This window comes from Cupressus sempervirens, chromosome 5, assembly GCF_028749045.1.
Source record: "Cupressus sempervirens isolate cs-2001-9-10 chromosome 5, ASM2874904v1, whole genome shotgun sequence".
Classification (NCBI taxonomy): domain Eukaryota; kingdom Viridiplantae; phylum Streptophyta; class Pinopsida; order Cupressales; family Cupressaceae; genus Cupressus; species Cupressus sempervirens.
Window position 1 is genome coordinate 611468728 of NC_143122.1, and position 17640 is coordinate 611486367.

General features: G+C 33.9%; 1 protein-coding gene across 1 annotated transcript; it reads left to right on the forward strand.

Annotated features, from left to right (window-relative positions):
• Positions 1-10594: 10594 nt before the first annotated feature.
• On the forward strand, positions 10595-16410 carry LOC149557373 (serrate RNA effector molecule-like). The gene is made up of 2 exons (XM_089830247.1): positions 10595-10599; positions 15234-16410. Exons 1-2 carry the CDS (start codon positions 10595-10597, stop codon positions 16408-16410), a joined length of 1182 nt encoding a protein of 393 aa, XP_089686373.1.
• The last annotated feature ends 1230 nt before the right edge of the window (positions 16411-17640 follow it).

Genomic DNA, 17640 nt, shown 5'->3' on the forward strand with positions numbered 1-17640 from the left:
ATATGTCCATTCATAGTAAGGCATGGAGACCTTCACAGATACTAGAGTTAGTTCATAGTGATATGGCTGGTCCATTTCAACATCCTTCTTTCAGCAGGGCCTGATATGTCCTCACATTCATTGATGACCTTTCTCAATATACATGGGTGTACTTTCTCAAACAGAAGTCAGAGGTATTTGATCATTTTCAAGACTTCAAAATTTTTGTAGAAAAACAATCTAGGAAAGCCATCAAGGTTTTGCACATAGACAATGGTGGTGAGTATGTCAACCATTGGTTTGCAAGATTTTGCACTTCAAAGGGGATTGATTTATAGCATTTAGTTCCATACAATCCTCAGCAAAATGGTGTTGCAGAATGGAAGAATAGATCATTGAAGGAAATGGAAAACTGTATGATTCACTCTAGATCTCTTGCACCACAGTATTGGGCAGAAGCCATTAACTCTGCTTGTTATATCCAGAACCGTGTTCCTCACCGAGCCTTGAAGGGAGTTACTCCTTTTGAAGCTTGGAGCGGTCGAAAACCATCAGTTAAGCACTTTTGAGTTTTTGGCTCCCCTACATGGGCCCACATTCTTACAAAGAAACGTAAGGCCTTGGATTTGCAAAGCAGAACTTGCATATTTGTAGGTTATCCTGATGGTGTGAAGGGTTATCGGTTGCTCCACCCTACTACACATGAGTTATTCATTGAGAGGAGTGTTCAGTTTGAGGAGGGATCTTCAAGCTCGCTTTCTATCACTTTGATAGAGGGCCACACCACCCTTACCCACTCACAATCAAGAATGCCACAATATGGAGACCAAAAAAAATTTAAAAAAATCTTCACAAGCAATTTTATTATACTTGAAAATCCTTACAACACCCACAAGATGATATCATAGATATGACTTCTTCAAAAAGAAGTTTACAAATTCTTCAACATAAGAGAAATCCCAAATAAGAGTCTTCACAACAAGAGCTTCACTAAGAATTCTACTTTAAGAGCTACACCTTTAGGGCTTTCACACCTTGAAGTCTTCACGCTTTCTAGCTTCTACTTCTCAAACTTGATTAGAAATGCTCATATGCCTTGCTTAAATAGGCACTTACCACCCAATCCATGACTTATCCACAACCTTCTAGAATTCCTCCACAACTTTCTACAACTTCCATAACTTTCTACAATATTCATAGCTTTTTAGAATTCTATCCACACACCTCGATAAATGGAATGACAACCATTTATTTTTTTATTTTTTTCTATTATGCCACCTATGCACCTCGAAAATAGAAATCCTCTTTTCCTTTCTTTTCTCCTTTTCCCCCTTTTAAATTTTTTTTATTATTTCTCCTCTAATTTTGGTCACTTTCTCTCTCCTCCACAATAATTTATTTATTTATTTATTTTAAATTTTACATTCAACATGTCTCCCCTTTATTTTGGATGCAAGATGCTCCTGCATTACACTTCTCCAACTCCTTCTACCTTGACATTAGAGTCACTTGGAATACGTGACAAATCTTTTGATGAGTCAGATTCACCTGAACAGCCTTCTACTTCTACTTCTGATGCAGAAAGTGATTCAGAGAACTCACCTCCTTCCTCTCCTAGTCATCATTCAGAGGTTAATGATTCCCCTCCATATTCTCCATCTTCCTGTCCACTTTGGGCTAGACAAACTTTGGCTCTAAGCCAAAGAGGTTTCAGGCACAAGTGGGCCCATATCGGGTTCCTAAAACATCTACGTGGCCTTCGCTGGTTGGTGGCTTGTAGGCTTCATGCTTCACTGGGCTGCCTCGCAGGTCTGAACCCTCCATCAAAAAAAAAAAAAACGTAGTAACTGTACATAATGCATACCTATTGTTCTTTGTTGATATAATTTACTAACCACTATGTGATCTAGTTTGTCAAAACATTGAAGGAAGCAAAATCTTTATTTCAGTCTAGTGACAGACTTTGATCCCTACTCAAGTCAACTATAGTATACACAAATGATTATCGAAAATCATAATTCAAAGTTGGTTAAAGTAAATATGTATTTTTAACATACAGTTAACTATTTTATCAAATTAGGGCATCTTGTGGGCTAAGTTTGTATTTCAATTTCATTAGCCATTTTTGTATATGAGTACATTGTCTATAGCTTAAGGTTGTGTTTCAATTTTCTGATTTAATCTACACAAAGTACTACATGTAAGTTGTGTAGTTTAGGGTAGTCTATGCAAGTTTTTTTTTTGCTCCAACGCATAACAATTCTCTATAACAGCAATAAGAAATTTTTAGGGCTCGGAAGTTTCTATTACAAAGAGTACAATGTTCAATATGGGCATGCCCAATTTCGTAAGAATTATGAGTGGGTACATTTAATTTGTTATGTTAATTTATTATATTTTAGAGAACTACAATTGTTAATATGCTAAGATTTATTTGCTAATTTGATGTACAATTCCACTAAACAAAAACCACACAATACTGGTGTCTTGGTTATTGAGTTTTGCGAAATGTGTATACAAATGACCATAAGTCAACTGTAAAATTATTAAAAAATAAAAGATATATAATGTAAGATTTAAAATATTTGTTATTTAATATCGATGTTTAATAAATCACTGATAATGTGACTAGAGTTCAAACATTGTTTCAAAGTCCTCTTGCCATCATAAATAAAGAGGTGATTGGTAATGGCTGTAGACTCTTTTTTTATTCCTGCCAATTCCATGTGCTATAAATAGTGTCTAAAGGTTTTCAATAAATCCATTTTCTTCAGAAATTGGAATTTGGCCTTACACATAGCATTTTACATGTTTGAAATTTTTTGAAGTCTCTTTTAACTATATCTAAAAATATAAATTCATATGCATACACGCATACATAAATCAGTCCTTAAATCCAAAATATAATCATCGAAACGAAAGAAAGATCACAAAGATCACATGCAGACACCATACATAAATTACTCCGAAAAATCTAAGAATATAGTCATGACATCAGAATGAAAAGGAAGATCATATGCAAACAGGCATACATAAATTAGCCACATATATGATAAAGAAAACATGACTTCTAATCGAAGAAAGGAAGCTTGTTGCGAATGGACAATGTTCCCCAAACTGCCCTCCTTGGAATTGGAAACATGCCGACTCCACGTTCCACCAGGCAGCCCGACAACACATTATTCATTTCATGGAGCGCACATCAAAGGTAATCATATTTCTACATCTTGTAATTGTAGGCCAAATTTTATCTGGAGAAGCGGCGACCATGAATTCCATTGCACCAAATGGTATGGGTATCAATTCATGGGAAGTAACAGAAATAAGAGAACAGGACCATGATTTTTCATCCAGCTCCCATATTCCCAGTCCCACCCAAAGAAGCTTTCCACCACACGAAACTAACCAAGGCATGGCACAATAATTTACAAAGCCCTCTGGAAAACGCCCCACAATCTGCCTAATTGAAACTCTTGGGATTTAATGTCATACTGAGCAAGATGAGTACCAGAGAAAGTCACGATGTAGACCACACCATTGTATAGCACGCACATGCGAAAATCAAAACCATCTGTAGTCGTGAAAAGAGGGATTTGAAACCAGCGGTTGAGGGCGATGTTGAACAAGGCTATGTTTTCATTATCGAGCTGCGCCACAAAATAATGGTGAATTATACCGCGATCCTCAGCATTGAAATTGGGGGAAGAGATTGTAGTATTCTAGGCTTTGCAAACGATCCTGGCTCTTAACAACGATGGCAACAGAAGTCTTGCCAAAATCTCTTCAATCATGCCATCATTCAAATCTGCACAGTCTCTTTGAGGGGAAATTGACGACAATAATCTTGAAAGAGAAAGGTGACTGGTATAGTTCTTCTGTTGTCTCTCTTTACCAGTTGCATAATTCTTCTGACCAATTTCTCGTGCCATAATGTTAGTTCGTTCTCACATATGAAATCCAAGGAAAGACACGCCGTACGGATACCATCTATTGCAAAAAAATAAAATAGGTTACAGCCTTTCTTAAATTAGAAAAAAACAACTGCTAAACTTTTTTACAATTAGGAAAAAATATATAATAATAGTTCTAAGGAAGACAATAAAGCTTTTTAACAATTAGAAAAACAGTTTAAAATTGTTTAAAGTTATTTTTCAATAAAAAATAAAAAATTTGATTAAATAAATAAAATAGTAAGTATTTTGTTTTCTAGTTGAAGCGTTCTAATTTTTATATATTAAATCTCGAGAGTTCAAAAGATCTTATACAAAGTCTACAAGGGGGAGCATAAAGCCAGCCCACCAATCCAAGAGAGAAAATACAGAGTTACATAATACTGAGTACGAATTACAAAAGTTTCAAAAATAGAAATAATACATAAGACAACTAGTGCAAGCTTTCTTCATCGTTCTCGATCCAATTGGTCCATCCAAGAGATCCCTCCATCTAGACCACAATTTTCCTCTCCAAAATTTGTGTTCATATCAATTTTATCAGAGCAGGGGACTTTGTTCTCTCTAATGTCTTAAATCAATTTTTCAAGCACCTCGTCGAAAGCAGTTTGGTTATCCACAATGTTGGCCCATTCAAAGTCATCTTTCATTTCATAAATGAACATAGATGCATGCCTATCTTTGAGGAATCTTAGCAGCTTGTCCCACTCCAAATTCATCACACAACAAACTTGAGAAGCAATTTTTAAATGAGTGACTTTTCTGAAAAAGCTAGTAAGAATCCTATCAGTGCCTTGGAATTTAGCTTCATTTCTCAATTTCCAAATAATCCAAAGGATGAAAGATGACACAAATTGCAAAAATAGGTTAGCATCTTAACGAAGTCCTTGAATATAACCAATAATAATTTATAGAGTATAAACATGCTTAGTAATAGAAATCTCAAACATTAATCAAATTTCTCTAGCAAAGCTATAGTCAAAGAAATTGTGTCTCATATTCTCAAGGACTCTACAAATGGGATAGGTGTCAAAGACCATTTGGTGATTCCTGATGGTAAGTCTATCAAGAAGGAGCTACCACTTGAAACACTTAACTTTAGGTGGGATGGGAGACTTCCAAAGTTGTTAAAGATTTTCTACCATTCAAAAGGACTGTTGTTGCTATACCAAATAAGATTAATGTGATCAATCATAGAAGTGTCATGGTTAAGGAATTTGTAAATATATTTAGCTTTAATTTTGGTAAGAAGAGAGTTGTCTTTCCATCTAAAAGTGAGGTAGCGGTGAGAAAGTAGTGTTCCTAGGGAGGTTTAGGGAAACATAGGTAGCCCTAATCAAGTCATATGTGGGAGTCTGGGAGATCAAAATCACGGGAGAGGGTATCCCAATTGATAAGTGTATTATGCTCCATAATATCCATTATACATTTTATGCCTTTACTATTCCAGGATCTAGCAGAGCATCCTTTAGTAAGGGTAAGAGGTTTTTTTAAATGAGAGAGATTCCACCAAATAGAATGCTCCCCATACAGGGAGTGGTTATAATCAAAATTAGAGTTGTCAATGAAGCCATAGATAGATTTGCAAGCCCTTCGGATGGATCTGAAAACCCAACTACCTTGAACAGTCATTAGGAACTGACTAGTAACCAAATCACATAAAGGGAGACCTTTCCAAGATTTGGCAGCCTTGGGAACACCATTCTAAATATTATTTATAATGAGGACTTTATAGGGTTCATTTCCTTCAAAAGCCTAAAAAATCCACTTGGAGGCAAGGGACATCCCTTGAAGCCTAAGATGCTTAAGGAAGAGCCCACCAACCTTTAACCATGTGATACCACTTTCATTTAACCACATGAGCTTTCCTATTTCCTTTGCCATCAGACCAAAGGAAATGATGAATAATCTTTTGAATTTCAAATATTTGATAATTGCTAAACATCAAAGCAGGAGAATAATAAATGTTGTAAGATGAAAGGGTTTTTGGAAAACTTGAACCCATCCAGCAAGGGAGAGAGCTCTATTTTTCCAATACCACATATCTTTAAGGGAAGGAGAAATGGAGAAGGGAATGCCAAGGTATCTAACAATCTTATGAGGTCCTCCCCAAGCATAGCCAAACTGATCAATTCCAATTTGGGGATTTTTTTCTTTCCACCCAAGCATAATAGATTTGGAGCTGGAAATACGGGCCTCAGAGGCTTTATCGAAGAGATCAATATTTTGATTAAGGTATTGTATGTTACTTTTTGGAGATCTCCAAGAAGAGGGAGGTGTCAGGAGAAAACTGAATATTAAGAAACTTTAAATTATCAGGTAGGGAAATTCCACAGACTCTAGGGGAAAGGGTCTCATCTCTGAGGAGATAGAAAAGAGCATCAAAAGTGATAAAAAATAGGGTTAGGGTAAGGGGGCAACCTTGTCTAATGGACAAGGAGAGCAAGATAGGCTAAGAGAGATTTCCATTAACTTCAACCAAAGCAGAAGCATCCTTAAGAAGGATTTGAACATACTTGCAGAACATATGAGGAAAACCAAAGGCAAAAAGCATTTTGAGGATAAAATTCCACTCCACCCTACCATAGGCTTTCTCAAAGTTGACAAGGAGCATAGCAGCATCAGACTTGGCCCACTCTATAGCTTCCCAGCTAGTGACTAGGTTTTCAAGACTATACCTACCCTTGATCAACCTAGTTTGGGTGGAGCAAATGGATTTAGGAAGAAATTTTTCAAGGTGGGAGGCTAGGACTTTGGCATGAATTTTATAAGAGATGATTAAAAGGATGATAGAATGCCAATTCTTAATAAGGGCTTTGTCACTCGTTTTAGGGATAATCTTGACAATTCTTGTATCAATAAAGGTCCCTAAGGTACCATTATCAAAAGCTTCAGAATATAGATCATAGAGGTCTTGAGTGATCCAATCAATATTCGATTTATAAAATTTAGCAGGGAACCCATTTGGGCCAGGAGATTTATTGTCTTTGAGATTTCGAATGGCATTGGGTATTTCCTAAGGAGAGACCATAGCTTGAAGAAGGAGGGAGTCATTATCAGTGATCATATTGGGGATAAGACCCACACATTTATTTCTGATATCTTTAGAGGCCTATGTATCCTCAGAGGTAAATAACATAGTGTAAAAAGCCTAAAAAGATTCAGTAATGTCATGGAGGGTTAGGAGTTCCTTATCATCCACAACAATTCTGTCAATTCTTTCTTTGATTATTTTTTTCTTAAGAAGGTTAAAGAAGAGTTTGGAGCCTTTATCCCCAAATTGAAGCCAATGATTATGGGCTCTAATAAAGGCACCTATGATTTTAACTTGTTAGTGTTTCCTAAGAGTGTCCTTGGCAAGGGAAACTTGCTCAGCTAAGCTAGGTGAAGTGGGTTGAGCCTGAATGTTGCTTTCTAATGAGGGAAGACAACCAGTGAGAATATTTTCCAAATGTCTAAATCCTTTGGCTTTTTTTTTCCCGAAAGTTTGAAAAATATTTTGCCAAGAAAAAATGTTCATGTTCCATCTATTGGTGTGTGAGATATATTTATTTTGCAAGTTAAATAGTCTAATCATTTTAACATCAATAAGGACAGCCTGATCATTAAGAAGAGAAGTGTTGAGGATAAATTTTTGATTAAGAGGAGAGGAAGAAGAGATGGAATTCCTAATATTAATAGTATCGAAGATGGGGGAATGGTCAAAAAGAGTAGCAGGGTGGACCGCAACTGCAAATTTCAATCGATTAGGAGGAAAAGAGAAAGCATTACTATTAGCATAGAATCTATCAAGTCTAGAGTAAATGTGACTAGAGCCTTGTTAAAAATTGTACCACGTAAACCATAGGGCTAAGCTATTAGATTTAAGACCATCAAGAGGATCAAACAAATTAAAATGTTGCTTAAACTGATCCCAATGAAGTTTTTAAAAACCTTTCCACCCAAAGGGAGTTCCTCCAAACTTATCATCAAGGTTCTCCACCATATTGCAATCACCTCCTATGATCCAAAAAAATTAGGCAGGGCATTCATCCTATCTCAAAGGAGAATCCTTTCTTTGTAATCATTTGAAGCATAGAGGGAACTAAGACCAAAATGAGAGTTATCAGCATTAATAATGACCCAGGCAGCCCTATTACAAGGTGAGACACTTGATTCAGAGATATGGTTAGTCCATTTAGGGTTGAGAAAAAGGGAAACTCTACCTTTTCCTCTAGAGTTATTTGTAACAATTTTAAATGCATCTTTCCAAATACAATCAAGACCAGTATCAAGGGAAAAACCAACAGCTATAATTTCTTGCAACATCATAAAATCAGTATTTTTATTACAGTTAAGAAAATTCTTAATAATAAACTTACGATCCAGAGACTCAAGGCCTCTCACATTCCATGAAATGAACTTCATGAGGAAATTTAATTAATAGAGCTAGTAGGGATACCTAAGTGATCTCCATTTTTCTTATTGTTTTTGGACCCAAGAGGTCTACCTTTCTTTTTTGATGAAATGTTTCTAGGATTTTCATCATCATCATCATCGCTAACCCCATAAGGACCCTACTTATCTTTAAGGCCATAGAAATTAGTCTAGTGTGTTGAGGATCCCGAAAGGGGGGGGAGGGCATTTTTCAGGTTAGGAGTAGGATAGACAACCTCAATAATCAAGTTATCCTTAATATTTAAGGGCTTGCAGAAAGGTCCCTTCTGGGTTATTTCTTGGAGCAGAGTGGGGTTAAGACAGGTAGCCAAGTCAGGCCTATAGATATTATTATCCTGACTATCTACCATAGTAGTATCATTATTCTTATTAGGGCTAGCAACATTAGAAGTATTATGCGGGGTATCCTCAATCATAAGTAGAGGGCTAGAGTTGAGAACCTCAAATTGGTTACCTCTGGGATTGTCTAACCGAACTCGATCCAATTCAAGTTGCTGAGCATTTTTTCATCTCCTCTTTTTTTTCAAAACAATTTGGAAATCATCAGGGAAGGTTGGCTTAGGAGGACCTAGATTTTTAGAGGTAAATTGAGGGAAGGTAGGGGTGGTATTATTCCTAGCCATTGGGATAGAGAATGGGTTAGAGGTAATAGGAGGGACATTGTTCCCTAATTCGACACTAGATAGGGTAGAGTTCTTGATATTAGAGTTCTTTCTATTAGAAAGGGCATTTGGTTTATGTGTCAATTTAGGGTTAACATTAGTGGTGCTTGACTTAGAGTTGTCCAAGGAAACTAAATCAAGGATAGATTTAGATTTTTCTTCAAGGTCAGAAGGATTCGGTTTCTGATAGCTAGCAATAATAGAGAAGTCCTTCCTAAGATGTCCTTCTCTCTTATAGAGGAAACAAGCTTTTAGACCACCTAGGATTTCTACAGAGCAAAAAAAATATTTTTCCCATTAATGTCAAACATTAAATCCGAAGGGATTTCAACACCAAGTTTGCTAGAAATGAGAACCCTGGCATCCAGATTAGGGACTAGATGGGCAGTTTCATCAATCCAGATATTTTCCCATAATCATCAAGAAGTTGGCATAAAAATTTCCATAAAAACGAAGGAACACTTCTCAGAATGACCCACCTAGGGCAAGAAAGGGAAAAAAAACTTCTTCATCAACCACCTCCTAAGACTAGGATAGAGTGTGGAAAGAAGTCTTCCCTACCATTCAATAGTGGGGTTTAAGAGCTTCCAGTTGGGATTCATGATTGTTGAAGAAAATAATATATAGTCTGCACTAGATCTACCTACAAAAGGAAATCTTCAAGCATAGTTTTAGATTCCATAGGCTATATAACTAGTCATCAAGGAATTTTGAGGTGGACATTTCTCCACATCAACACAGGCAAAAAAAGATAGTCGTATTACATAACCTATTATTTTCCAAAGCAATTTCATGTAACATTTTATCATTTGGGGAAATAAAAGAATCAGCTGAGGTATTGGTAGGATTCTTACCTTCTTCGATTGGTCGTTTACTTCCAAAAGCTTTAACAAATCAAGCAACAAGGGAGATGCCATTGCAAGAAGGGGCAACCATCTCTACAAATGTTTTCTTAGGAATAGATTAATTTAGGGCATCAGATCTAGAGATAATATTAGGGGAAATGGTCTTCGTAGGGTCCATTAAAACAATGAGGGCAGTGATCGAGGAATTAAAGGGTGAAGGGATTGGTTACACCTCCATATAAGAAGTCAGCAAAACGCAAAAACAAAAATCGGATAGAAAGAAATAAAAGAAATGACTATGGAAAGAACAAAGTTGGCAATAGAAAAAACAAAGAGAACGGAAAAGAGATCAAACCACATGGAGGAGAAAATATCCTCCTCGTTACTGCACAACAGACCGAGTTTGCATCTAATGCTCGCCGCATCCAAGCATCCTCCGAAGTATCTTGCATTCTATTTTTTATTTATATTTATATCTATATTTGTCTTTTTAACTAGTTTTATATGATTTTTTATTTTTTAATCAATAAATTATTATTTTTAAAAACTGCCCAATCAATGATATTCATCATAAAGAATTTATGAATTTTCTTAACATTTTTAATTCTAACATAGAGGTATCCTCGCAACCCAATCCAGTGCTCAAAAGAGGCGAGTGGGGTAACAGGCTCATATAGTTGTCCCATTAGTTAATCGTAGAGAGAGGTTTGAACCCGAGACCATGGGGTAACCTACAGCCTCAAGTCTTTACTCTCAACCAAATGAGCTAGTGCCTTTATTATTCATTACTCTTCACTATTTTGAAGGCTCCATATAATTATGTTTTCAACGATGAGCTAATATATGCTTAATAATTTTTTTTATAGGTATAATTTAATGTGCATAAATTAAATTAAATTAAATTTTATTTTTTAATCGCAATAAATTTATTTTCTTAGTAAACTAAATAAATATAATGTATTTATTTAATTTATCATATACTAATAAATTATCATCTTAAAAAATCTTTCCATTAAAAATCTATTATAAATAATAATAATAATAATAATAACATGAAAAAAATAGCATGTATAAATAAAGAGTAAAAAGTAAACTAAAATAATTATCAAAATTTAAAACTAAACTAATTTAAAGTTTTTCGACTTAAATATATCAACTAGTATAAATATCTAGATAAATCTATCTAAAGAAATGCTAATAATAATTAAAATTTAATTTATTATGTCTAAAATTATATATATTTCATTTATCTCCATTTATTTATTTTTTTACTAACTTAAGCTTTTTATTTTAGTTTCTAAAAAAATGGATGATTTATATCTCCAAATATTATAATTTAAAAAAAAATTTTATGTGGTATTTATTAAGTTATTTTAAAAATTATATTATGTTTATAATAAGATTTAAACTTTTGACATTCAAATTTAATCTAGAAGAATAAAAGTTAACATTAGCATGTCCACACCATCCCACTCCACCCATAGAATGCCTATCGAGATTAATAATATAATCATTTTTAAAAAATTAAAAATAATAATTTCAAGAATATTAAAATATATATCCCACTCCACCCATTTTGCCATTATAGAATGCCTATCGACATTAATAATATAATCATTTTTTTAAAATAATAATAATAATTTCAGGTATATTAAAATATATATTAAAAAATAATGGTGCTTCTACAAATATCCTATTTTCTAAACTAAACATTAATATTTAAAGTAAAAAATTAAATTAAAATGTTTCTAGTGAGATTATTTACATGCGGAATCAAATTCAAGATCCGAATAGTGTGGTTTGGATGGATGGCCCCTTGGGCTGGATGGCTTGGGTGGACACCTAGGTTGTTGTGCTTTTCTTGGTGTCATGGTCTATGTTTTTGTTTTGTTGTTTCGTTTGTATAAACTTCATTTTTGAAGGTGTGAGGCTTGGCCTCTGAACTCTGTTATTCTGCGATCTCTTGTATTTTTTATCTCCTTATTTCTAATATAAAAAAACTAAATTAAAATGACCTAAAAACTAAAATTAACATCAATCAAAAGTTAAATAAACAAGAAGAAAAACACCAGTTAAAAGTAGAGATAATAACTAATTAATTAATTAAGTTAAATAAATAAATTTAAAAATAAGAGTTAACCATAAAGATAATAGCTAATTAAGCTAAATAAGTAGAAATATTTAAATAATCTATACATATCTCATTATTTTACAGTTAAATAGTAGTTAATTAAATTAAACAAATAGAAAAAATAAGAATTAAAAATGGAATGAGATGAAAATTGATAAAATACACAACAGATTTTCCATTTAAAAAGTAATTTTAAGGGTTGTCACATATAGCCCATCGGTTAATTTTTTTGAGATTTATATTTATTAAATCATTTATAGTATATTTGTTTGGTATGGCCTTTATATTTGCTTGATAAAATAATTAGAGATTACAAATCCTCAACATGGGGCATACCTATTGACTCCTATTCTACCATCTTCAATAATTTATATTACAGTTGATCAAAGTCTTATTCTTAATTTTAATACTAGCTTTTATGAGCATCTAATGCTTACATTGGTTACATAGTAGCAAGGTTTTGCCCATGACTAACCATTTAGAGCCAAATGTAGCATTGTATTAATTCTAAAATAATAAAATGAACAAATGCCAAAATAAAATAGAATTTTGTTAAATCAACAACAACAATTTTCTTACCTCATTATGGACCACCAATCATCATCAGAGATTATTTTCTTTACACTTCTTCCCTCTAGTGTGTGGGACTCATTCAAATTCAAATTCTAACCATTATTCTATCCCTAATCCTAACCTAATAATAACTCCTAGCCTAAGTATATTTTTCAATGAGTTCCTATATCTATAATAATCCTACCTACTATGTAAAATGTAACCCTAAACCCTAACCCAACCCTTAGATTAATCGTAATTCCAACCAACCCCAACTATTATCCTAAACCCTAACTATAATCCTATGCTAAATCCTAACCCTAATTGTAATAATAAACCCAACCCTAGACCCTAAAATATTAAACCAAAAAAATTCAACACCTTAATAATTTATATATTAAATATATGCCAGATTAACCAACATCCTCACTATACATCTTATAAAAGCCTTATACTAGCACTTGTAGCACAATAGGGTCCAAGCATACAGCTGATAGGCATCGCTGTTGTAATATGGAGTGGAGGTGGTATCAGAGCATTACTATAGGCGTCGTTGTTGTAATGTGGAGTGGAGGTGGCATCAGAGCATTAGTTTAACTGGTGAAGAGTTTGATATAGAGGGCAAACCAATTTTTGAAGCAAGTTACTTTTTACATTCAAGTGTCCAAATAAGAAGCAAGCACCAAGAAAAAGATAGACAAAATAAATGGTATTGGAAAATGTTCTTTATGACTTGAGAAGCAAGACTTCCACGATCCCAAACATGCATATAGTCATCACTGTCGAAATAAAGATAATAAATATTTTATAATAAATTGTTACAGGTTGAAATTTGAAGGACATGAATAGAGCACAGATTAGAAAAGAATCTATGTCTAAAGTAACAGCAATAAAGAATATAACAGAAATTAACTAGCATGCAAGTATTCTTCTATTAATGGCCATATAAATTTGTTAAGAACATGTAGCAGTAATGGTCTTCCGAGCCCCTATTGTAAATCCCAGACTTATAATTACATAAAAAGTAGGCGCCAGAATTAAATTTAATAGCAATCCAATGGAACAAGTTGCATAAATTTTGTATTTCAAAATCTAACTGGTCCAAATGAACTGTAGATCAGAAAATAAGAATAATGCCAATGCTGAAATCTATCTGAGTACTTACGAGAGGAATTACCTTGTCTGATTAGGCTTACATGGTGATCTAAGAAATTGGTAATGATACATAAAATACTACAAGGTTTTCTTCCATTAAATTGATTGAATCATAAGTGCTTTAGCAATAGTATTATCTTTACATGTGTACTTTTCATTGACTAAAATACATATCTGTACACATTTGATCATGATTCCAGATGGACATGTGTTCTTTAGTTGTTGGGCTTGGTTGAAAAATTATTTTTGATGCACACAATTTGTTGTGCAATATTTTCTCTCTCAAAACGCAATCACAAATTCTTGTCCAATGGAACATGTTCTACAGGGAGCACGCCAGATGGGTCCTGAACAAGTTTCCAATCAAATGTCTATAAAAACTTGACATGTACTAATATTTGACCTCATGTGTTAATTCACTACATATACAAGAGCCAACTCCAGCTGAATGGTACATCACTGGCAGCTACTACTTTAAACAAAATATGATTACCAACTACTACTGAAATGCATCTACAAGCTATGATCCCTCATGAACTATGATTAGAATTAAATAGACAATATTCAAAGGCAGTGCTTGATCACAAGGAGATGTAGCCCTTCAAAATAAGACAATACTAGTGAAAGATGTAATGTTTCCTGCAATCAGAGATATAAAAAGAGAGATGGTTCATTTGAAGAGAGCATCAAGGAGAATTGAAGAATTAGAAATCCAACAAATTTTTCACATATAGTCCATCGGTTAATTTTTTTGAGATTTATATTTATTAAATCATTTATAGTATATTTGTTTGGTATGGCCTTTATATTTGCTTAATAAAATAATTAGAGATTACAAATCCTCAACATGGGGCATACCTACTGACTCCTATTCTACCATCTTCAATAATTTATATTACAGTTGATCAAAGTCTTATTCTCGATTTTCATACTATCTTTTATGAAAATAGAATTTCGTTAAATCAACAACAATTTTCTTACCTCATATCAACAACATCTAATTACATAGTAGCAAGGTTTTGCCCATGACTAACCATTTAGAGCCAAATGTAGCATTGCATTAATTCTAAAATAATAAAATGAACAAATGCCAAAATAAAATAGAATTTTGTTAAATCAACAACAACAATTTTCTTACCTCATTATGGACCACCAATCATCATCAGAGATTATTTTCTTTACACTTCTTCCCTCTAGTGTATGGGACTCATCCAAATTCTAATTCTGACCTTTATTCTATCCCTAATCCTAACCTAATAATAACTCCTCGCCTAAGTATATTTTTCAATGAATTCCTATATCTAAACATAATCCTACCTACTATGTAAAATGAACCCCTTAAACTAACCGTGATCTTGGTCTTAAACCCAACCCCAACCCTTAGATTAATCCTAATTCCTACCAACCCCAACTATTACCCTAAACCCTAACTATAATCCTATCCTAAATCCTAACCTTAATTGTAATAATAAACCCAACCCTAAACCCTAGAATATTAATGCACCTCAAGAGATTACCACAGATCTTCTCATTCCCACTCTCCTCCCCGGAAACGGCACCACCATTACCGTAGCAGGCACAGATCCATATCATCTTCATATGAAAGGCGGTCACGGGATCGAACCCCAATAGAACCCCAGTCCAGAGAAACACATTGTTGCAGCAGAAGCCGAGACAGATACGGCAGGCATCTCCATCGCCATGAGTACGTTTCAAGGTCTACAAGAAATTGCCCTTCGGAGACAAGGAATCAACGCCCAATATTACGGTATGATCGATCATGTCCATTGTTACTTTACATTCATTTTATTGATGGCCTCGATATCAACATATTACCGGACGAAGCACACAGCAGGTACAAACCCTACCTGCACCAGCTCAAAAAGGGATTTTTCGCTGCTCACAAAGATGAGCAGAGATTAAAAGATATGTACCATCCTTCCCACATAGAAACCGCCATTAACATAAGGAATGAATATGCAAATGCCCTGGCAGAAAACTTCTTCAGAGATCTTCAAAATGGTGCTTTGATGCTCTTGGAATGTAACCTACTTGGAAATGCTGTGACACATTTGGAGGACTTGAACCAGGCGCGCTGCCTCATTGCTAAGCTTGATGCAGAGAAGGGCATTCATGAAAACCTTCTGCTTTCCTCTGGGGAAGATGGGTATTTTGCCCAGTTTGTCCCTGTAAAAAACCGAGATGAGAGCAGTGGGACTCTTGGTGGGATAGAGCTTCTGAATGTGGTGATTACATATTTGTGGGATGTTCATGGAATCCATTACTATGGAATGACTGATATAGGCAAGGATTTAGTTACTAGAGAGGAAATAAATCTGGCAGCTGCTAATGTTGAACAGAGTTTGGATTCAGTGTGGCAGAAGAGGTTGCAAGCCAGGGATCCTTCGCTTCTCTCTTTGGGAAAAGAAAAGATGGAAATGTTGGTTAACAGTAAATTGTGTGCCCACTTTACCGTAGTGGAAAAAGAGAGGAGAGATGGACATATTAAGATCAAGTATGTTTGTAAAGAGAATTGTTGTGGCAAATGCTGTAAATCATCTGGGAATATCATGGCCCATATACATGATGAACACAGTGGGGTTGTGGAATATTACAGGGCACAGGCAAGTGAGGAGATTTACTTTGAGAATTATATGAATGATCCCTTTGCACCATGTACTGTTAATAATGGTGCATAGCCCCTTTGGAAGTCATTTCTTATCCTGTTAATTAATGGTAGATAGATCCTTACGGAAATTCCAAATTTGATGTGATTGTTTTAGTATCTTCGAATGTTTCTAATTTTCTTTTTTTGGTTTTATCTTAAAAGTTTGTATTGTGTTTGATTTCTTGGAATGGTTAGGATAACATCTATTTTATTAGTTTCACTCATTCATTCTTTTTGTTGGAAGATTGATCTCCTATTTATGATTTTAATTTCTAAATCTTAAATTTTCAAAATTTAAAATATGTTGAAGTATAAAAATTAATCAACGATTACTCAAATGTAAACTGGAAAAAAGTGTGAAGTTTCAGAAATAGAAATAAAACAAATTTAGTGAGGTTTTAAAAATTAAAAGAAAATGAATTTAATGAAAATATTATATTCAAAGATATAATACTATTTCTTTTTTTTTCAAAGATTTATGACTTCATTTTTAAGGAAGTTGTGAAGGAACATTAAGTGTAGAATTTAATTTTATTAAGTTTGAATTATAATATATAATTTGAATTATGATTAGTGTGCTAGTTTATGAAGGGATGAGACTAGATGATGTAAAAAATAGTCATATAGAATTAAAGGGATTTAGATGGAATGAAAGTATGAGGATTTGAAACATGTCTAATCTAAATATACTTAGATATAATGAATTTATGAATGAAATTTTCATCTGTTTGGTATTTGATACCTTTTCGTCATTGTCACTTCTCCTAAGCTCACTATTTTCATCACTACAATCATTGTTTTCTAAAGCTTGTTTCAAATATTTATTCAATTGTGAACACTGCATTTTGTATTGTATTATATTTGTCAATTGGTCAAGAACTTGCATAACAATTTTTGGTTGTATTGTGTCCTATTTGAATTTGTACTCATATTCCAAACATCTTTTGAAAGAGACCACAATTCTTGTTGTGTTATCAATTGATAGTAGTAGTGTTTTTTGTATAATGTTCATGTCAACAAGAGCATTACTTGTAGGACTAATTAGACTCATTTGAGATATTTTGTATGGCAACTCCCAAATTTGGGCAAATTCAATTTTGAGTGAAACAAGTCACTCTTCTAATTGCATTAATCATTTATACATTTTTCAATTGCTTGTTGGTTTTGATATTGTATGGTGTAGCATAGTTGAGAAGCATGAAGTGCCTTATTTCAACATTACATGTTCAGCAAAGTGAGTTTGTTAATTTAGAATTTGTAG